The sequence below is a fragment of the Watersipora subatra genome, chromosome 11, assembly GCF_963576615.1.
Source record: "Watersipora subatra chromosome 11, tzWatSuba1.1, whole genome shotgun sequence".
Classification (NCBI taxonomy): domain Eukaryota; kingdom Metazoa; phylum Bryozoa; class Gymnolaemata; order Cheilostomatida; family Watersiporidae; genus Watersipora; species Watersipora subatra.
Window position 1 is genome coordinate 36,613,564 of NC_088718.1, and position 18,830 is coordinate 36,632,393.

The following is an 18,830-nucleotide window of genomic DNA, read 5'->3' on the forward strand; positions in this document are numbered from 1 at the left end:
TTGCTTACTACGTCGGTCATCATCTGTGAGAAAATTATTCACACCATCACAAACCCATTTGGGTTTATATGAGCGAATAATCTGCAATACAGCATTCTCATTACACAATGCTGTCGCTAAAACAGCAAAATACTCATCCCGCAGCAACTACCATGAAGGGAAATATAATCAGGCAAGCTGCAGCAACCACTCACCATCGCAGAAGGGGTACACACTGCATACCCTGGGGAGGGGCACTGCGAAATATCTGGATATTTTAGAGCAGCAATGTTTCCTTACATATCTGCTTGCTTCCATAATTTTACGCTTATGATGTGCATAATTTTGCAAAGAGGACAACTCCACATACTGTGATGCAGTGTGTACCAGTATTTAGTGTTTGCAACCGTCCCGTGTCGCTGCTCAGACACAATCCTGCCGAGCGATTGTAAATTGTTTAATTCATGATTAAACTGCCGCTGTCTGCTCTGAACAATTCTTGTAACATCTATAGACTTTGCCGCCGTCATATGACTGTCTTAAAGGATTCTGGATATTGATCAACTAATGAGATACCATTGTATGATCTCTGTCTGTAAATTCAAGTGGACTAGAGCTTTTAGTTAAATGAACAAAGATGTTTTGAGGAGTAAAATAGCTTTCGATATGCGAGTAAACATAATTTCATTTAAATGCTCCTTGAAGCTTCTCAATGTATATTTGTAATCATATAAAAAGATTGTCCAAGCATTAATGTACATCTTGGCACTAAAAGGCAATAGAAGACAAGTAGCAACGTTTCATTATTGTGAAAATCCTATATTTGGATTATAAACAGAGCTTCCAAGATTCAAGAATTGTTATTTTCATGTTTAAGAAAATTATGAAACCATTGAAGCTGGTTTGAAAAATAGATTTTGATTCAGATTACCAAACCAAACATAATGCCCCGCTAAAAAATAACCAGAGTACGCAACTTCTATGAAGTATTTCACTATAGAAACGTAATCGAGCGTCACATTTTTAAAACAATGGCAGTTGTCGAGATCTGACATATCATTTAGGAGAATAGAAATGTCATACACACCAAATATTTAGGACAACAATATTCTGATTATAATATTCAGATGATATCAGATCAGATAAACGTATTCATATAAAATGTTCAAAGACACAATAGCTAACATTGAATATGTAAAACCCTGTCCACTTTAATAACACTGGCTGATGGAAATAGATCAAAAGTTGTAGGAGTTTTCACAAAGCTGACGGCCCATATTTAACAAAAGTGGATAACCAATACTCATTTGACCTTCTCTATATAAGTGTACTAATGGAATGCCCAGCATTGCACTGGTATTAAATATCAGTTTATAAACAATGAGAGGTAATGTAGTTGCGTGCACCTTGCTATTAGCCTGGCACATTGCCAATGGCTAATTTGAGTAAGCTGACTAATAAGAGCTAAATAATTGCGCTTACAATTGGGCACACATAAAATTACGCTACCGCTATCTATGACATTGCGCCGTAACGGAAAGCGATAAAATATTTGCACTCATATAACGACATATATCACCTAACCAATATACCAAGCTTGTGTGGCTTCACTGAAAAGGGATTGGACTAGTGAACAGGAGGGTCCAAGATCAAATCTTCTGCAATTTAGCTTTTTCATTCTAAGATTTTAATAGCTATAGCTGGACATACACAAACACAGATACAAACTTCGAGAAATATAAATTACCACTGCTTTTCCTTACACAAGAATAATAGTCTTTTCATCTTCAAACAGATAGCCCGCAGGTAAGTGCTTGTTTAAAAGCAGCCAAATGAAGTATTGAAACTAAATACTTCTTTCAACCATACAAAAAAGCATGGAGCATATGCGTGTGAAGTTTGAATGAAACCGGCTAAAAATATGTGGAACTCATAGCATTATGATGTAATAACAGACAGACACACACCATGACAAAGGGAACCTATGAATATCTATATATATATATAAATCTCAAACTTCGACGTTTGGTCTGTCCAGCTATCGCTATTGAAATCTAAGAATAAAAGATCTGCCTCATGCTTGATTTGATCTCGAAACCTCCCGTTTACCAGGAGATAACCTAACCAATTAAGCAGTGCATAGCATTCTGCAACATCACTAAAGCTTGCTATCACGGCTCCTATTAGTAAGTTTAGCAAACCATATTACTTGCCATTTATATGCTGTTTTTAATACCCGTGCAACGCAGGGCTTTCGGCTAGTAGTTATAGAGTAAACCAAATAGAAGAGAGCTTATTAATTTGCTTACCTATACCAAAAGCTTTTAATAATCAGCTTTTAGCGTGTCGAAGGCTGTCAACTTGTCTGATCAAAATTTTCTGGTCAATTTGAAGTTACACTGAAAGAATTTTCAAGTTCCAAAGATTTTCTTTAAAAAAACCATTGATACTACTGTTTATATTACGGAGGCTCAAATCTCGGCAGTTAAAGATCATTTTATAAACATAAAATTCAAGTAGATTTATCCGAAAGTACAGATATTTTTCCATCATTTGAGATTCTGTTTGATGATTTAGGGGATCTGACTGCCAGGCTGTTTCAAGATTAAAATTGACAAAACTTGACCGCAGTTGAAACGCTCAGAAAAAAAGACATGCCCAAACTTCTAACAAAATGACATCAACAGTCAATGAGAGAGCTGCCTCTCCCTATCGCTATTGATATCGGCTATTGCGCTCAAGTTTGTGTGTTAAATGTCTCTATTGGCATTTATTTTATTTTGTGTTTACTCATAGTTGTTTGAATAAAAGGTCAAAGTTAGCCTCAGACATATCGCTATTATAGATTTCTCAATGATTTAAAAATAGGTTGGTTGAAATTTGTCCCGCCGTTTTTATCTAAGTACTGTATAAACATGTGAGTACCGGATGCCAATGAGACCATATTTATCACTTGTACACAAAAAGAACAATTATTGACATCATTTTTGGACGGCTCTTTCTCTTCTGAGGGTTTTAATTTTTAAAAGTCATCAAGTTTTTTTGATTTTAATCTTGAAACATCCTGGTGGTCAGGTCATCTAAAACAACAAACAGAATCTCAAATGATAAACAATATCTATAGTGTGAGCAATCGCTTGAAAATGAGTAGAATGCCTGCTTAGCTTACTACAAGCAGAAGCTATGTGTGTTTTTAAGAGAATTTTCGCATAAACAAAGGCTTTGTGATCTTGATAGGACATTTTTGGGTCAAGTGGAAAGGGAGCCTCGACGACCGGAGACATGCCCAGTTACAGAGAGAAAAAAGGCTGTCCACCACCAGCAGCCTTTTTTGGGAATTGAACCACAAACAGATGTTTGCAGGACTTTCTGATGAAAATATGCAACAATTTGATGTGATCACATCTTTAAGAAGATGCAACCTATGATTCTCAACTAAAGAAGCTAACATAAAACTTCCCTGGTTGAACATAATTACTTAGCAAACATTTAATAACCGATCCTCCGCAGACTCTGATCTCAAACTCTAAGACTTACCAATAAAATACTTACCTTATACACGTACATTCATAGATTTGATAAAAAGTTCCAATACTACACTCATGTCCGAACTAGCTCCAAGAAATCGCACTGAGGGGAGTACGTAGCTAGAGTATAATCTATCTGTGTTTGAGCAGTGCTTAGCACAAAAGAAAACAAATATACGAGGTAATAACAATAACCAGTGATAGGAGAAGTGTAAATAGCTCAGCTCATAACTGGCCCTTATGAACTATTGATTACTCAAGGTAACACCATGCAAAGATGCTAATCAATATATCCAAGAACTACATTGAAGACAATCAGTACAGCCATTCCTCGACATACAAGAATTTTGAGATACGGAAAAAATTTCGATCACGCGTTTGCAATGAGATATGAGACAAATTTGAGATATGAGCAGACGAGACGGTTCTTGATGGTTCTTCATTGTATTGCAGATAATAACCACTACATAGATATTTGTTATTTTGCTGTCGTAGGTAGTGAATTATAACAATTCAAAACACATTTTTTCGTTGTAATATCCTAAATCTTGTTAGGTGTTTTTTTCTAGAGGATGGGAACGAAATAATTTATATTTAGCCCATTTTATATAGGAAAAATTGATTTGAGGTATGAAGGCTATGCATTTAGCTCCTTATGTCGAGGTAAGACTGTACTGTACTTCTTGTTGAGACCGCCTCAAACCTTGTTTAGTACCATGACTCAATTTTTAGTTATCTAAATTACAGTTCATTAAAATGGCTATTAGCAAATCCATTGTAATTGTGTGTGTGTCGGTCTGTTTGCAAAAATGTTATGCGTTTTAAAATTTCACACGCATAAAATACTTGGCTTTAAAACTCTGTCTGGTTCCTGAGCACTAACCTCTTAACATCATCTGATTAGAAATCCAAGAATGTGCTTTCACGTGCATTAAAGAAAATGGCCTTCAATGAACTCGTTCATTGATTGTCGTCATGAAAGCAGTGTAGCAGTTTGCATGAAAAATCTACACGCGCGCTGGGGGCTGTCTGATTGGAAATAAAAGAAGTCCTGGGCAATTCAAAGCTAAATTCTTGTTACACATGAATTTTCTTCAAAAAGTCTTATTATATGACCTTATTAGTCTTATTATGTATAAAGACTGTTGAAAATACATTAAACCTTTTTAGCTAACACTGTTGAGATTCAGACTCTTACCTGTTGATGCCTGAATTGAAAGACATCCCTGTACACATGTAAACATGAATATTCATCGATTAACAACAAAATTAATATTTTCGATTCACAACTTGTTGAGTATTCAATATTCAAATCTAAAACAGATGGAATCAGCAGAGCCGCAATGATGTAATACCACCTAGACTGGTACAAGTCCACAGCCTCTTGTACGCTGCATGTCTGTGTGTCAAAGAGTATCATTGCCAGAAAGGAATAACTGCAGGCAAGAACACATGGCCTCTAAAACCGGAGGTAACCATTTTTCGTACATTTATGTTGACGGTCATAGTTAAACCAAAGCGGATTTAAAAACTGACAATCTGATCACCAACCTATTCTGGTTTCAAACCTATCCCAATTTTCAGGTTGTATAGATTTCAAAGTTTTTTGCTGGTCAGATTTTTATAATTTGTGTTATTTCAAATTATGTTAATTTATAGATAACAGATTAACGTAAAAGACTCAGGTAAAATTACCAAATACTTATTTTGAAGCAACTTAATATTATTTACAGCTGTGCAAGTCTCTAAAGATAGCCAGTTATATTTTTCAAAGGATTTGCTCTTCAATGGACAAACATCTCGGGGAAATCATCCAATCTTAGAAACATAGAAAAACTGTGATATAGCCCTCTCCAGAAGATCGAAAATAAACTTTATGCACATTCATTTTCAAGAATCTTGTCTATCTGCAGATGCATCATGGTATATAACCTTAGTTTGTGACCTCGCCATATATTCATGTCATTGATCAGATGCCATATTATGCATTATCATCCGATCAATGTTCAATCATCCAATCCAATCTCTCTTCCGTCACACCATACCAACAGCAAAAAAGATATTCCTTTTACAGAATCTATGGTGTAGTAAGACTTGTGTACTATCGATCATTTATTCCGGTGCAACACACTTCCACCAATCACATCACCAAATACTTGAACACACTGCCTTATCCTAAACTTGCCCATTTCTGCATTTGTGTTCTAGGTTTCAAACTCCTTTGTATACTATGCCCAGAGTATTTATTCTCCTACACACATGACAATCATCGTTCTCTATTTTGTGACACCAACATATTACATCTACCGTCACATGTTTCAGTTTAGTAATTTTTTGTTACTACAACCTTCAAATCACTATCACTGACTTTTCTGTAATACTATCAGATTACCAATTTTTTAAACATTTTTGTTCAATTCACACAATGATTCCTGTCTTTCCATTTTATTTTGTATTTTTATTTTGTGTTACTAGTGCCACTAAAAGGTTACACATACCTCATTGATAAATTGTTTGGATTTCCTATTTTATTGTCGATTTGATGTTCAATTTAAATAAAAAAAAGTTTTCGCTTGTATAAATTGTTCTACCATATACACAATAGAGTTACACTCTTGTAGTTGATTTCATCTACTGATTCACAAAGAGGCATAGTTGACTACTCATAGTCGGCTACTCATTTCCACCATCTATCTACTTTTGTCTTATAATATCGATTCCAAGCATAAAACTTCCACATGTTGTCTTTTAATAGAGCAATACCTACATTGAGAATAATTACTTTGTTGTGATTGCAATGACATCAAATGATTGCATTATCATAATCATACAGTAAGTATAGGATATGTCTAAAGCTATAAAACAATATTTATTTTTAGCTTGCATGTACCATGTACATCAGCATTGATGGCAGTGACTTGTTTCTATTGATCTGTTTACTCAAATAGCCAGCAGTTTCTAACATCCATTATTGAATGGTATTTTTATGAAAATTTTATTATTTTGATAAGATGGAGTTGCTTGCACTATAAAACTGTGAGCCTGGAAATCCATCTACAGCCTAACCAATACCTATAATTAATCAACTCAACATACAAATTGTTTGGACACACAACATAAACATTGAGAAAATGGAAATTCTGACATACAATGTAAGTTCCAACATACCCTGGACGAAAGTTTTTTCAGAGCAGTTTTGTACATCAATACATACCGTATATACTCATGTATACGTTGATCCCATGTACGAGTCAATAGGTATTTTTAGACAACAAAAAATTGGATAATTATAAGTATTGCTTATGTATAAATCGACAGCGTTAATCCAGAATATTCTGGAAAAATTTTCGAATCTGAATCTAACTTTGTTATCCGTAATATACGCATAGCTTTCAAAACTTAAAGCTTTTTCTACTCAATATGATGATTCACCAGCATGTTTTAAAATAAGTTTGGAATGACTTGCTTATGGTATCATTGGTGAAATGTCTGCATGCTAAAACGCAATCATTAAAACGCATGCCAAGAACATTGCCCACTCTCAACATGTGCTTGCTACTCCATGGATAGTACAGTAAATGAAATGAATATTTATAAAACACGGTCTATTTAAATGTTCAAATATTAGATTAATTTGGAATTTAAAAATTGTGCTTACCGTTTTTCCAAACAAATTAGTTGTTCAATTTAAAACTCGCCGGTTGCGGTACGGTACAACAATGGCGGTTGCCATGTTATACTGAAATGTGCCATCATAAGCTTGTTTACAGGTAGTATATACCATATTTTCACTGATATTTGATACCAATAAATCTGTAAAGTAACTTTAACTTGTGTGATGAAGCACCATTATTTTGAGCGTTTGTTAAAGGTTGACTTGCAACAAAATTCACATTACAGTTATTTGATATGAAAAGATTCACCGTGTCTTACTCTGTTGTGTTGTAGGTGCAGAACATGTGGAAATGTGATTAAAAGCTTTTAAAAGCTCAAAAACAAAAAGCCGCCGTAGATTGTAATCTCTTTAATTCTCTGACGTAGTCATGAAATTTATTTATTGTCTTGTCACGCGATGTTCTCACGTGAATTGAAAGGTCAATAAAAAGCTCAATATAAAACTTATCGTAGCACTAGTTTATGACAAACGCTTCGGGTTTTACCGAAGACCCCGTATCAAATAAAGATGAGCGCTACTTTACAGTTTTGTTACGGTTTGGTCTAATCGGCAAGTCGTAATGTGATCATGTAACCCAATACTTCACAAATAATTTCTGCAGCACTTTTCGATTATTACAAGTGACCAACAGGCTCGTCATGATTATCAGACAATGATATGTACACCTTCAAGCTAAGGCTAAAAAATTAAATGATTTTTGACAGTAAGTTATAAGATATCACTGCTAAATGTGACAGCATTACAATGACGATAAAACAGACGCGTAAGAACAATAGACATGGTTTTATTGAATGCGTGAAGTATATTTGTGAAAATATTTCGACGAATAAGGTTGCATGAAAGTGTAAACAGAAACCATCTCCCACAGCTACATCACATTTGAGCTGTTTTGGAAAGAGAATCCAAACTACAGCGGTCTCGTGTGGCTGCGATTAACTGTTCGTTTTTGAGCTTTTAAGAGCTTGTAATCACATTTCCACATGTTTTGCACCTACAACACAACAGAGTAAGACATGGTTAATATTTTCATATCAAATAACTGTAATGTGAATTTTGTTGCAAGTCAACCTTTAAAGCATAACTGCCACACACAGCTTTCATTGTTTGTTCATAGGTAATCAGACAAGCTGATTCTGAATTGGTACTAACAATAAGGATTGGTCCCTCCATTTTTTGTTTTTGAAGGCTTTTTCAGAGCGATTCAATATCGGTGTCGCAAATGACACAATCGACACAACAAGCGCCGCTCATAAATATGTGACGCAGCCTAGCTTTTTAGGGATGGAAGTTGGAGATGTTTAGTCCGATCTAGAATTATAGACATGGGTGTCTTAATATTCATTATTCTCTAAATTCAGCATTCAAAATAATCTCAGTCTTTTCTGAAAGATAAATAAGCTATTTAACATTGCTCGTAGCTTGTTATAGGATGTTTAATAGGCTGAATGCCGAGAAAAATGAGCTCAAAAAAGTGTGAATTTATCGCAAGCTAGCGTTGTTATTGCTCTTTTTTGAGCTCATTTTTCTCGGCGTTCAGCCTATTAAATATCCTGTAACAAGCTACAAGCAATATTAAATAGCTTATCTACCTTTCAGAAAAGGTTGAGATTATTTTGAAGGTTGAATTTAGCGAATAATGGGTTTTAAGACACCCATCTCTATAATTCTAGATCGGACTAAACATCTCCAACTTTCGTCCCTAAAAAGCTTGGCTACGCCACATATTTATGGGCGGGGTTTGTTGCGTCGATTATGTCGTTTGCGACACCGATATTGAATCGCTGTAAAAAAGCCTTCAAAAACAAAAATGACTTTGAAAGTTAGTGGACCGATCTTTATTGTGAGTATTAAATCGGAATCACCGTGTCTGATTTACCTATGAACAAACAATGAAAACTGTTAGTGGCAGTTAATCTTTAAAGTTTCATATCGAGATGGGTATATTGCACGTATAATAAAATTTTCTTTTCATATTTACATACTTTTCGACAAGGCTGCAACATGTCCATATAAACATTACTCATGTATAAGTCAACTCCCAAAAGTTTTACCTTATAATTGTCTCCCAAAAACTTGACTTATGCATGAGTGTGAGGTATGTATGCAGTTCTCCTTCACATAGTTTGGTTCTATGTTGCTCGGCTAATATTATAAAGTGTTTCCCAAATTTGTTTTTTTAGTTTTTAGTTTAAAAGTATGGATTCTCAGACGAATGGTGCGTGTAGCAAGAAAATGGATGCCGGTAATGTTTTTAATAAATAAAACAGCAAGCAACAAAAAAACATGAACAAACGTGTTTGGATAAATTCTTTCAAAAATTCCCAAAATCGTATAGTAGTTAGCGTGACGCAGAAAGTGAAAGCAACGTAAAAAGAAAACCTAAAACCCATAAAAGTGGAGAAGCTAAAAATGGTAATTATAAAAGTAAAATGTAGAAAACATCAAGTATAACAAATATATAGGATATATTAAATTAAAGTTTGCATAGTGTAAGTTAGACTAGGTCTGTGTTTTAAGTGCCTTTGTTTACGTACTGACCGCTGGATTATACAACAGCGACTAATAACTTGATCTCTTCAAATGATGTAAGGTTTCTGTTTCAATTACAAATAAAAAGTTTTTGACCAATGAACTTGAAAAATGTATCAAATAGGGACAATGCTGACAGACATCAAAATGAGCAGAACGGGCGCATCAAAAAGTGATAAGTGAAACTATTTATTTAAAGCATTAAAATTGTTAAAAGGTCGAAGGTATAACAGATTCATAACCAATTAAGCCATGCATAAAATAACTAAATAAAATTAAACAGTTGTTCATTGATATGTATTAGACGTAAAGTGAATGCGTAGCAATTCTAACCTACATTGCATTAAGTCCGCCAAACCTTAAAATTATAGTCGACTATAGAACATACATGTACGTCAAATATACAGACAGCAGTGATCGCTCAGAAAATCTTCGTGTACCAATGAATCCAGATACAATACCTCCCACTAAGCTAGTCGATCATGATAAATAAATATATATGCGAATCTCTGTTATTGCCTTGATTACTCACATATAGCGTCCGATTAATCTCTACATCTCATTGGTCAACGCCATCCTATCGTAGAGACGGCCATCTTCTAACTTGACGACCGTATAAAAGCAGGAGAGCTTTAAAACAACGATAGAATGATAGAAAAAAGCAAGCGGAGAGGGATGAAAAAACTAAAATGGCTGCTAACTGGTGCTATCAATCGATTTAGTCCTTGGTTTAAAACCGTTGCTCGAAGTGTTTGGCGGAAGTGGCTGCCTGGAGACAACGGGTTCCCTTCTTTCTGTTGTTACATGCATCCTGAAATAGTAAAGTTGTAAAACGTCACTCATTAATTGCGACATATCAAAGCGATGGTGAACACTAAATTTTACCCTAAATCATGGCATAAAAGGGTCAGACATTTTATGAACAAAAAACCTCAAAGTTAATGAAATCATGTCAGACATAACTCAACATGATACAGCGTGTTTACATGTTTGTTATGGACAACTCCAACTTCCAACCAGATTGCAATTTCTGAGGAGAACCCTGGTTTACATGTTTGTTTAATGTTAATACCGGAAACAGCAAGAGTACAAAGGCCTATTCAGGTTCCACCGCAAATGCAAACTAATCAAGAAAATGAATCAATTGAGTTTAATTAGCAAATTTTGAATTTATATAAACTTTATAAATAAACACGAGAAGACAATTGCCCGTGCTCCATGCAGTATCCTAAACCTGTTTGCTTAGTCAAATATTGTCTGACCAAGCATTAGGGAAATTCATGAGCTGCTAGAAATAAATCTGTTGCTAGTTTAGATAGCAATTACCGTATACAACTCAAAATTAAGAGTTGTCTTGTCTTTCAGCCCAATCAACAAGAAAAAAAGAGCAGACAAATCTTTCCATTTTACAGCTTTTATGCAGGTGTCATTTGTTCAAACCTATTTTTGAAGAACCATTCAGTTTCACTTTTTGATTAAGCCAAAAATTTCCACATTGCTGTTCATAAATGAGCCCATAAAGGAAGATCCCGGCAAACATGTCAGGGAACAAACAATATTTAGAAAACTTAAAAAGTGCCCCAATTAGCAACCATACCTCAGATGAAATAACTCTTTGAATGATGAAAAAAAACTTGACCAAAACACTGAAAGTTTATATTGAAAATAGACTGCAGTAGGTTGCGACAAACAAACCAATGGAATTATCAATGTTGAGGAGAAGCATTACACACATATCAACTGACACAAGTAATAGATAACGATAGGCTGACCATGGGATAGATGTATATTTTTTTAAAGCGAAGAAAATATATGACGATTTCCTGATGGATGGAAAACTATGTTAGATTACTATTTTATAGACAGACCGTATTTAAAAAAGAAATGAAAAAAATATAAAAAATCCACATTCAGCTTCGCAAAGAGGGTTATAGACCTATCCAAGGCCAAGTGAAAATGTTAATTATCGGCCTGAGAACAACTAATAGGCTATAAGCCTAACCCTAGCTCCAAGGAATTGTATGCACCTGTTTCACCAAAATTACAGTAGACAATCAACTACTTTTAGCTCAAACTATGAAGTTTCCACAAAACCCAACCATAAATCATCTTTTAATTTTCATCTGATCAAACAACATTGTTGGTGGTGGGTGGGTCAACCTCAAACCTTTCAGTTTAACTCCAATGCACAGATTTGTCTTAGTAATATAGGAAATGACAAATAGCTGTCTGATTATACAGCACCGAGATTGCATAATTGGCTGGATACATGGCTTGAATTTGTCGTGGTGCTCCTCACATGTAGTCTAATTTCTACTTATTCTTCTGTTAAACCTTGATGATTCCTCCACAAAAATGTGACATAGAGTGAATGGCCAACAGCGAACTGAGATACACTTTGGTAGTAACGAGCATCATTCCACTACCCTTTCACCGTGATAGTGACAACAGAAATGGCTATTACTAAGCTGTACAATGACCCTTCATTGACCTTGCGATGTATTTTTTCGTGTTTGTCTTACTGGATGACAAGATAAAACTCAATTCAGTCCTTCACAGAAAAGCCAATAAATGTGAAAACAACAAACATAAGACAACTCCTCATTACACATTATTGACATACTCTGAGAGGCCTTACTGCCCGCGGAAGCCTGTCACAAGCTCAGGAGAGAACTATGTCCAAAGCTAGAGCCGCCCAAGGGCACAACAAGATTTAGAGACAGCAAGCTACAATTAATCGACTTTGAACCAGTATAAGTGATGCAAAAAAGAATCACGAATATCTAGGGGCAGAATTATCTAAAACAGTGGTTTTTAACGTCGTTGGATATGTACTGAACCCCACAATTTTTGTATGCACTTTCAACTGACTAATCTTAATTGAAAAATAAAATATGATTTTGTCACATTTAATACATAGCTATATGTTTTACTGGTGCACAAAATGAACTGTGCATTGGCATCACTGTGTTCAATGAACAAAACCGATACAATGCATGACCTTACAAATTACAAATCTTTTCATAAAGACATGACCTTGCAAATCAATGTGACTTCTGCTGTTGTCTTTGAGAGACATCCACCGAACCCCTGAGACCAACTCACTGAACACCTAGAGTTCGATCGAACAACATCTGAAATTATCTGGAAAACTAAAAACTGATCGGGTGCAAACTTACATAATCCAACAGTAACCAGTTTTTCAACACTAATGAGAAATTCCCATAAAGCCAACCAGTTTAGACACATCTACAAAGCCTCCTACAAATTCTGAAAACTGCATCAACAGCAATTTTAAGCTCAGACAAGAAACACCGACCCTGAACCAGTCGCAAATTGCTAGGAGTATATGCGTGACCCCCACCTTGGAGCTAGAGTCGGTGAGGTGTCTGAGCTTGACAGTATTTCCACAGGATCACTTGTAGAGTCACTATGATCTCCCAAAATTCGTTTTCTAGCTTCAGCATATTCTGCCTCGCGCTGTTTCAATGTTTTATAGCTGGGCTTGCGGTCACCCATACCTTCTTGACTGACGGTATTGTTTTTTGGATCTCTTTTTAAGAGTTTTATAGTCGGGACATACGGAGTTCTGTGTGGCTCATTGTTCTGCATAATCGTTACTTTTCCAAACTGTAATGGATCCATTTCCTCTGTTGCAACCTTTACCGTCGTTTTTCTATTGAGTGCATTGATTTGTCTGTCGAGTTCCTACAACAATCACTCATAAATGAGAATATTTACATCTCACTCCATCTTGTTTCACCCGCTATCAGTGTTATACATACACACCTATTTGGCTTAAACTGTCATCAGCATAAGAGAATGATTCGAAATCCGCCGACTTTCTGCTCCAGTCTGATGACTGGCTAAACTTCTACACACCTGTTATAACCTGACACTACCCTCCATACAGCTAGCTGTCGTAAATGTTAAAACCAATAACTGATTTAGACGAAAATAGATATATCACTGCATGTAAAATCGGTTCTAACCCAATTATGACTAATCGCCTGCTAATAAAACTTCAATGATTGGCTAAAGTTTTTTCAAAGATTACAGTTTTGTAAACAATTATACAAGTACTCAGTTCTCCTTCACATATTTAGTTTCATCGCGACTGAATAATAGCAAAGAGCACTTCCTTTTTTCCCAGTTTCAAGATTGGGGTGATGAAAAGTTGTTTCAGCTGGATTTTAATAAGTGATAAAAAGAAAAATTTTCCTCAAAATTAAAGCGAAGCAGATCTCTTTGGAACAATTTTTTTAATTAAATTTAAAAAGTTCTCTAGAAGTTATAATGAAGAAGAATGTAAAAGTGGCGTGCAGAGCGATTGAAATGAGTGAAAGTGGATAAATTGGATTTGATAACCTATATTAATAAATCCCACTTTGCCATTGCGTGTGTCTGTCTGTTAGCCTGCGTTTCCACATTTTTGGCCCATTTCATCCAAACTCCACACAATTAGCCTATGCTCCATGCCTTCCATCCGGTAACTAAAATATTTGGTTTAAAACTCCATCTGGTTCCTGGGAACCAGCATTTTAAACATCCACCTGCAGGCTACATGATTGAAAATCCCGGGCAACACTGGGCTTATAGCTAAACATGAATAGCTAAACCATGAAATATGATAACAAAAAGATATAATAGTGTACGTTAATTTGAAGTCAACACAAACAAATTTACGCTAGCTATGTGCCTCTGTCAGAATTTCTACCCATGCACATGTCACCTGTATCGCCAAGACAATACCTCCATTTGTTGTCTCTCCAATGTAGAGTAAATGAGATAATACAAAACTTTTTGTAATTGATTATAACCTTGAACTATAACCTAATACTTTAGTATTATACATACGATGCAACCTAAAAAAAATTTTTAATAGTTTTTACGTAATTCAATGCTAAAAAGAGTGCTTAATGTCAAGGACTCCAGCAGTAGAACAAATCAAATGAAATATAGTGAATACTAATAAAAGCATTACCACAAACATATGGTAGTTTGAAGCATGAATAAAATCCTGCTACATATGCCTCCTCATGTTGAAGTTCGACTGCAGTGTAATAACTATAACGTTAAACAATAATCACACTAAATTTCAATACACTCATGATTTTTATACGTAAATTATGATATTAAACAATTGAAGAAAAAAATTGCAAAATTTTAGTAGATTTTATCAGAATGTATCAGTATTTGTCTATCATTTGTGATTGCTTTTGATGTTTGAGGTGATCTGACTGCCTCGATGTGTCAAGATTAAAATCGAAAACTCTTGATTGTGGTTGAAAGGCTCAAAAGAAAATTGCATGCGAAATGGCACCACTAGTTAATATAGTTGATATCAATCATTTCATTCAAGTTGTAGCGTTACACGTCTGTTCTGTTGATCTCTTTGAACTATAGATGTAACAATCACAGATTCGCTTGATCAGAGCATTTTAACCGCGATCAAATTTTGTCGATTTTAATCTTGAAACATTCTGGCAGTCAGATCATTTCAAACATAAAAACATTTCCAAATGATAAAAAAAGAACAACAATTTCTGATAAAATTTACTAAAATTTTGTGCAAGCTCAGATCTAAATGAAATGAGAAGCAAATTATTCCCAAATGCATTAAATTATCTTCCAATTCAAAGAAGACATCCAGTTAAATCTCATCTTACAATCACCTATAAATTTTTATGAATATTTTTGAATGAAACCTATAGATGAAGTTTTTTTACATATGAACTGAATTCTGTGCAAATATTTGCTTTGATATTTGATGTAATTTTGAATACGATGACTAAATTTTTTTCTCAAAACATTACAGTTATGTAAATACAATTTTAAAAACATGTAGCCTACACCAAACAAAAAATGACATAAATTAAGTTAATTTAAACTGCAAAGCATAGATACTAAAATAATATGAAAATTTGATACCAAACTTGTATTGCAAAGTATTAAAAAACCTAACCCATAATGCGTTATTCCAGTAGTACACTGGAATAATGCATTATTGATTGGGCACTAAATTCAGTTTTTATCATAATAAATAAAACTTAGAGGAGTGTTGACTATCTTGCTCAAATAAATTTCACATTATAGGAAGATGTAACAATATGTTAACAACTTGAATTACATTTTAAAATAGTAGCCCCTATCACAAAAAAAGAAAAAACATCTCAAAGAGGAATAAAACTGGTTGTCACACCATGGCGCCAGGCTAAAGGATTGAAAAAGTTGAATATGAGCAAAACCCATTCGAATCTAAAACATAAAAGTAAAAACATACTGAATGCTGTTTGTTTTCTCCAGAGCCGAAAACAACAATACTCACTTCATGTAATTAGAAATATCCTTAAAAAATAAATATATAGAATTATGTACATTAACTGAATTTTCCAAAGATATTCGGCAAAAAGCATAGGACAAAAGCAGGCCAGTTTAGAAAATATTTTCAGTAAAATTCTATAATGTGCGGCAACCCATTATTGTGTCTAATATATAAATGTATGCTCCAGCATCTTATATAAGTAGTGCTTGCTCATTGCAGCATATTACTAAAAAATCACATTTAGTTTATGCAAACGTCTGCATTTAACTTCAGATTGGCGAACACATATTTTCATAGTTTTGTATAATAATAAAAAAAGAAATAAAATGTCAATTTTGATGGAATGTTAAACAAGTCCATCTATTTTGCATAATATTTTTCATTTTCAAATCCAAAAAGAGTATCGAACTTTTCAAGTCTTCTTTTAGCCAATAAAACATTGCGTTAGCTCAAAGTCGAAAAAAAAACCATTAGGCTTTACGTATGATCTAGTTGCCTAGAAGTAATATTGAAGATTCAAACCAACCTTGATCCAAGTTAATAACCCCATTTGTTAGATATGGAGCCTAAGTATGACATTGATTTAGAGAGTTCTTCAAATATAATTTCCGAACACTACTTTCTAGTTATATATCTTATGTATATATATTGAGTTTTTGTTACATTCTAAGAAACCTCGAACTTTTAACCTAGTGTTATAAGCATGACTGCCTCATTTGAGACTATCACTTAATTAAATACCAATATAAAACGATAATCTATATTAGGGAGCTTTATACTACTACAAACAAAAGCATCCATCTGAATTTGTGGTTCCTACTGTAAAGACTGAACAATTTTAACATAGTGAAGGTTGCTACTTTTAGTTTCATAGCAACACGATATCCTCATCTCGATTATGTCAGAGCAAAGAAACTTCTGCACAAAAACCAAATCAGTTAGAAAATATCGTTAGCGTAGAACATATTTTGAGTTACTCACGATTTAGCGATCGATTTATCAATCAAGCCTACAGTGGTGTAGTCTCCGATCATACCTGCCAACTCTCACGCATTGGGCGTGAGACTCACGCAATCACCTCAAAGAAAAAATGAAAATGCGTGAGATTTTTGCCTCAATTTCCACAATTTTATATATACTATCATTGATACATAAATTGCCCCAAAACCAAATCTCACGCATTGCCCCACTCTTGGGTTGGCAGGTCTGTCTCCGATAGTGTTACAATATCGCTATAAACAGTTCTCATATAGATACTAGGACATAAGTGTTGATTTTAATTCTAGTTGCGAACAATGAGTTTTTAAACTTCACTTTTCCTTAAAAGATACTGCAGCGTTCTAACAAACAGGGATTCGGAAGATCGCTGTTTGCAGTTTCATTTTTTGTCTCTAGAAAAAATCTAAAGTAGCGGCTAGAATTGTAGAACACTTTTCCAAAATCTATTATACGCATAGAGAACACAGTAGTACCAACTACACTAGAGATTACCCCAGTTTCGTCCAATGTTTCCCAATCATCGTCGCTTTCACAGTTTGCCATGTTCAATGACACACGAAGGTTAAAAATAGAACAATTCTCCGCCACTTAAATTTTCCGTAAACCCTTTTTATATTGCCGATTAATATCACGGCCTCTCAAGAGAAAAAAGTTTTCCTCGGCGAACTGTTAGCAGTTGCTCCTGACGCTCGCGAAGGGGTTGCAAAGCCACCCTATTTTAATACAAGTATTACGTGACTTTTGCCCCCTTCTACTAGTTACTGTCCTGAGCCACACAAACCCCTTAAAAAGCAAGAAATGAACAGGGACTTATCTTACAGTACATAAACTCTGATGTTGCGCCATTGGTATTTTACAGTTATCTTGTTAATTTAATACCTTGTAGTTTTAAGACTACTATTTTGAAAGTAACTTCCTAAAGAAATGAACCCAATTTCATGAGTACCACGGGTGTACCACGGGTGTACCACGGGTGTACCACTAGCAGATCTGCCAACCCAAGAGTGGGGCAATGCGTGAGATTTGGTTTTGGGGCAATTGATGTATCAATGATAGTATATATAAAATTATGGAAATTGGGGCAAAAATCTCACGCATTTTCATTTTTTCTTTGGGGTGATTGCGTGAGTCTTACGCCCAATGCGTGAGAGTTGGCAGGTATGACCACTAGCTAGTACACTCTCAAGTAGTTGATCTGGTACATATAGATATTCATCAGATACCCATACTCGATAGATCATAGGGACCAATATGGATGGAATCCATAAACCGCTGTGTCCTACAATTTCAATAACATTTGCATCAATGAAGTTTGTTATCTAGCTGAAACACAGCATATCAGACGAGCCAGAAGATGTCTAATCTCAACTGAACAGTAAAGGGGAAAGGCTCTGTATCTCACTATAATAGTAGTTTAACAGGGGCAGTCAGGCCGGAGCTAAACAAACGAAGGGCGTTTTTTGCGAGTGTAATTTAATCTAATTTCCTATAACTTTCTGAGTTATTGGAAATTAGACTAAATTCAATGTAAGCATCAACATAAGTTTTTTGAAGCCCATTTTATTAGGGCAGTAGGTAGTCAAAGAAAGAACGTGGGTGTTGTAAAGAAACTCGACTAAACAGCTGGAGCTGAATGATTTCACTACAAATGGTATCTACACCGCCTTCTCAAGTTTTCTGAAATTAGGCCAAGTTTGATGAGAGCATAAGACTAAGTTTTCCAAAGGGTGTGAGGCTTTAGCCCTCACATCATATGCTCACATTGCAACCTTGACCAAAGAGTTATTGACAGATT

At 34.9% G+C, this 18,830-nt stretch overlaps 1 protein-coding gene across 1 annotated transcript; it reads right to left on the reverse strand.

Annotated features, from left to right (window-relative positions):
• Window positions 1-9,884: 9,884 nt before the first annotated feature.
• Window positions 9,885-17,584, reverse strand: LOC137408420 (SUZ RNA-binding domain-containing-like). Its single transcript, XM_068094947.1, has 3 exons — window positions 17,528-17,584; window positions 13,076-13,419; window positions 9,885-10,522 (listed from the first exon to the last, which is right to left on the reverse strand). Exons 1-3 carry the CDS (start codon window positions 17,576-17,578, stop codon window positions 10,408-10,410), a joined length of 510 nt encoding a protein of 169 aa, XP_067951048.1. The 5' UTR covers window positions 17,579-17,584; the 3' UTR covers window positions 9,885-10,407.
• Window positions 17,585-18,830: the final 1,246 nt, after the last annotated feature.

Bases quoted from the DNA above. Each gene is read 5' to 3' on its own strand.
- LOC137408420 (XM_068094947.1), bottom strand. From the start codon at position 17,578: ATGGCAAACTGTGAAAGCGACGATGATTGGGAAACATTGGACGAAACT. The intron at 13,420-17,527 runs GTAATCTCTAGT...TGATTGTTGTAG, and splicing joins AAACATTGGACGAAACTGGG to GAACTCGACAGACAAATCAA. The intron at 10,523-13,075 runs GTGGGGGTCACG...TTACTATTTCAG, and splicing joins TCACCGACTCTAGCTCCAAG to GATGCATGTAACAACAGAAA.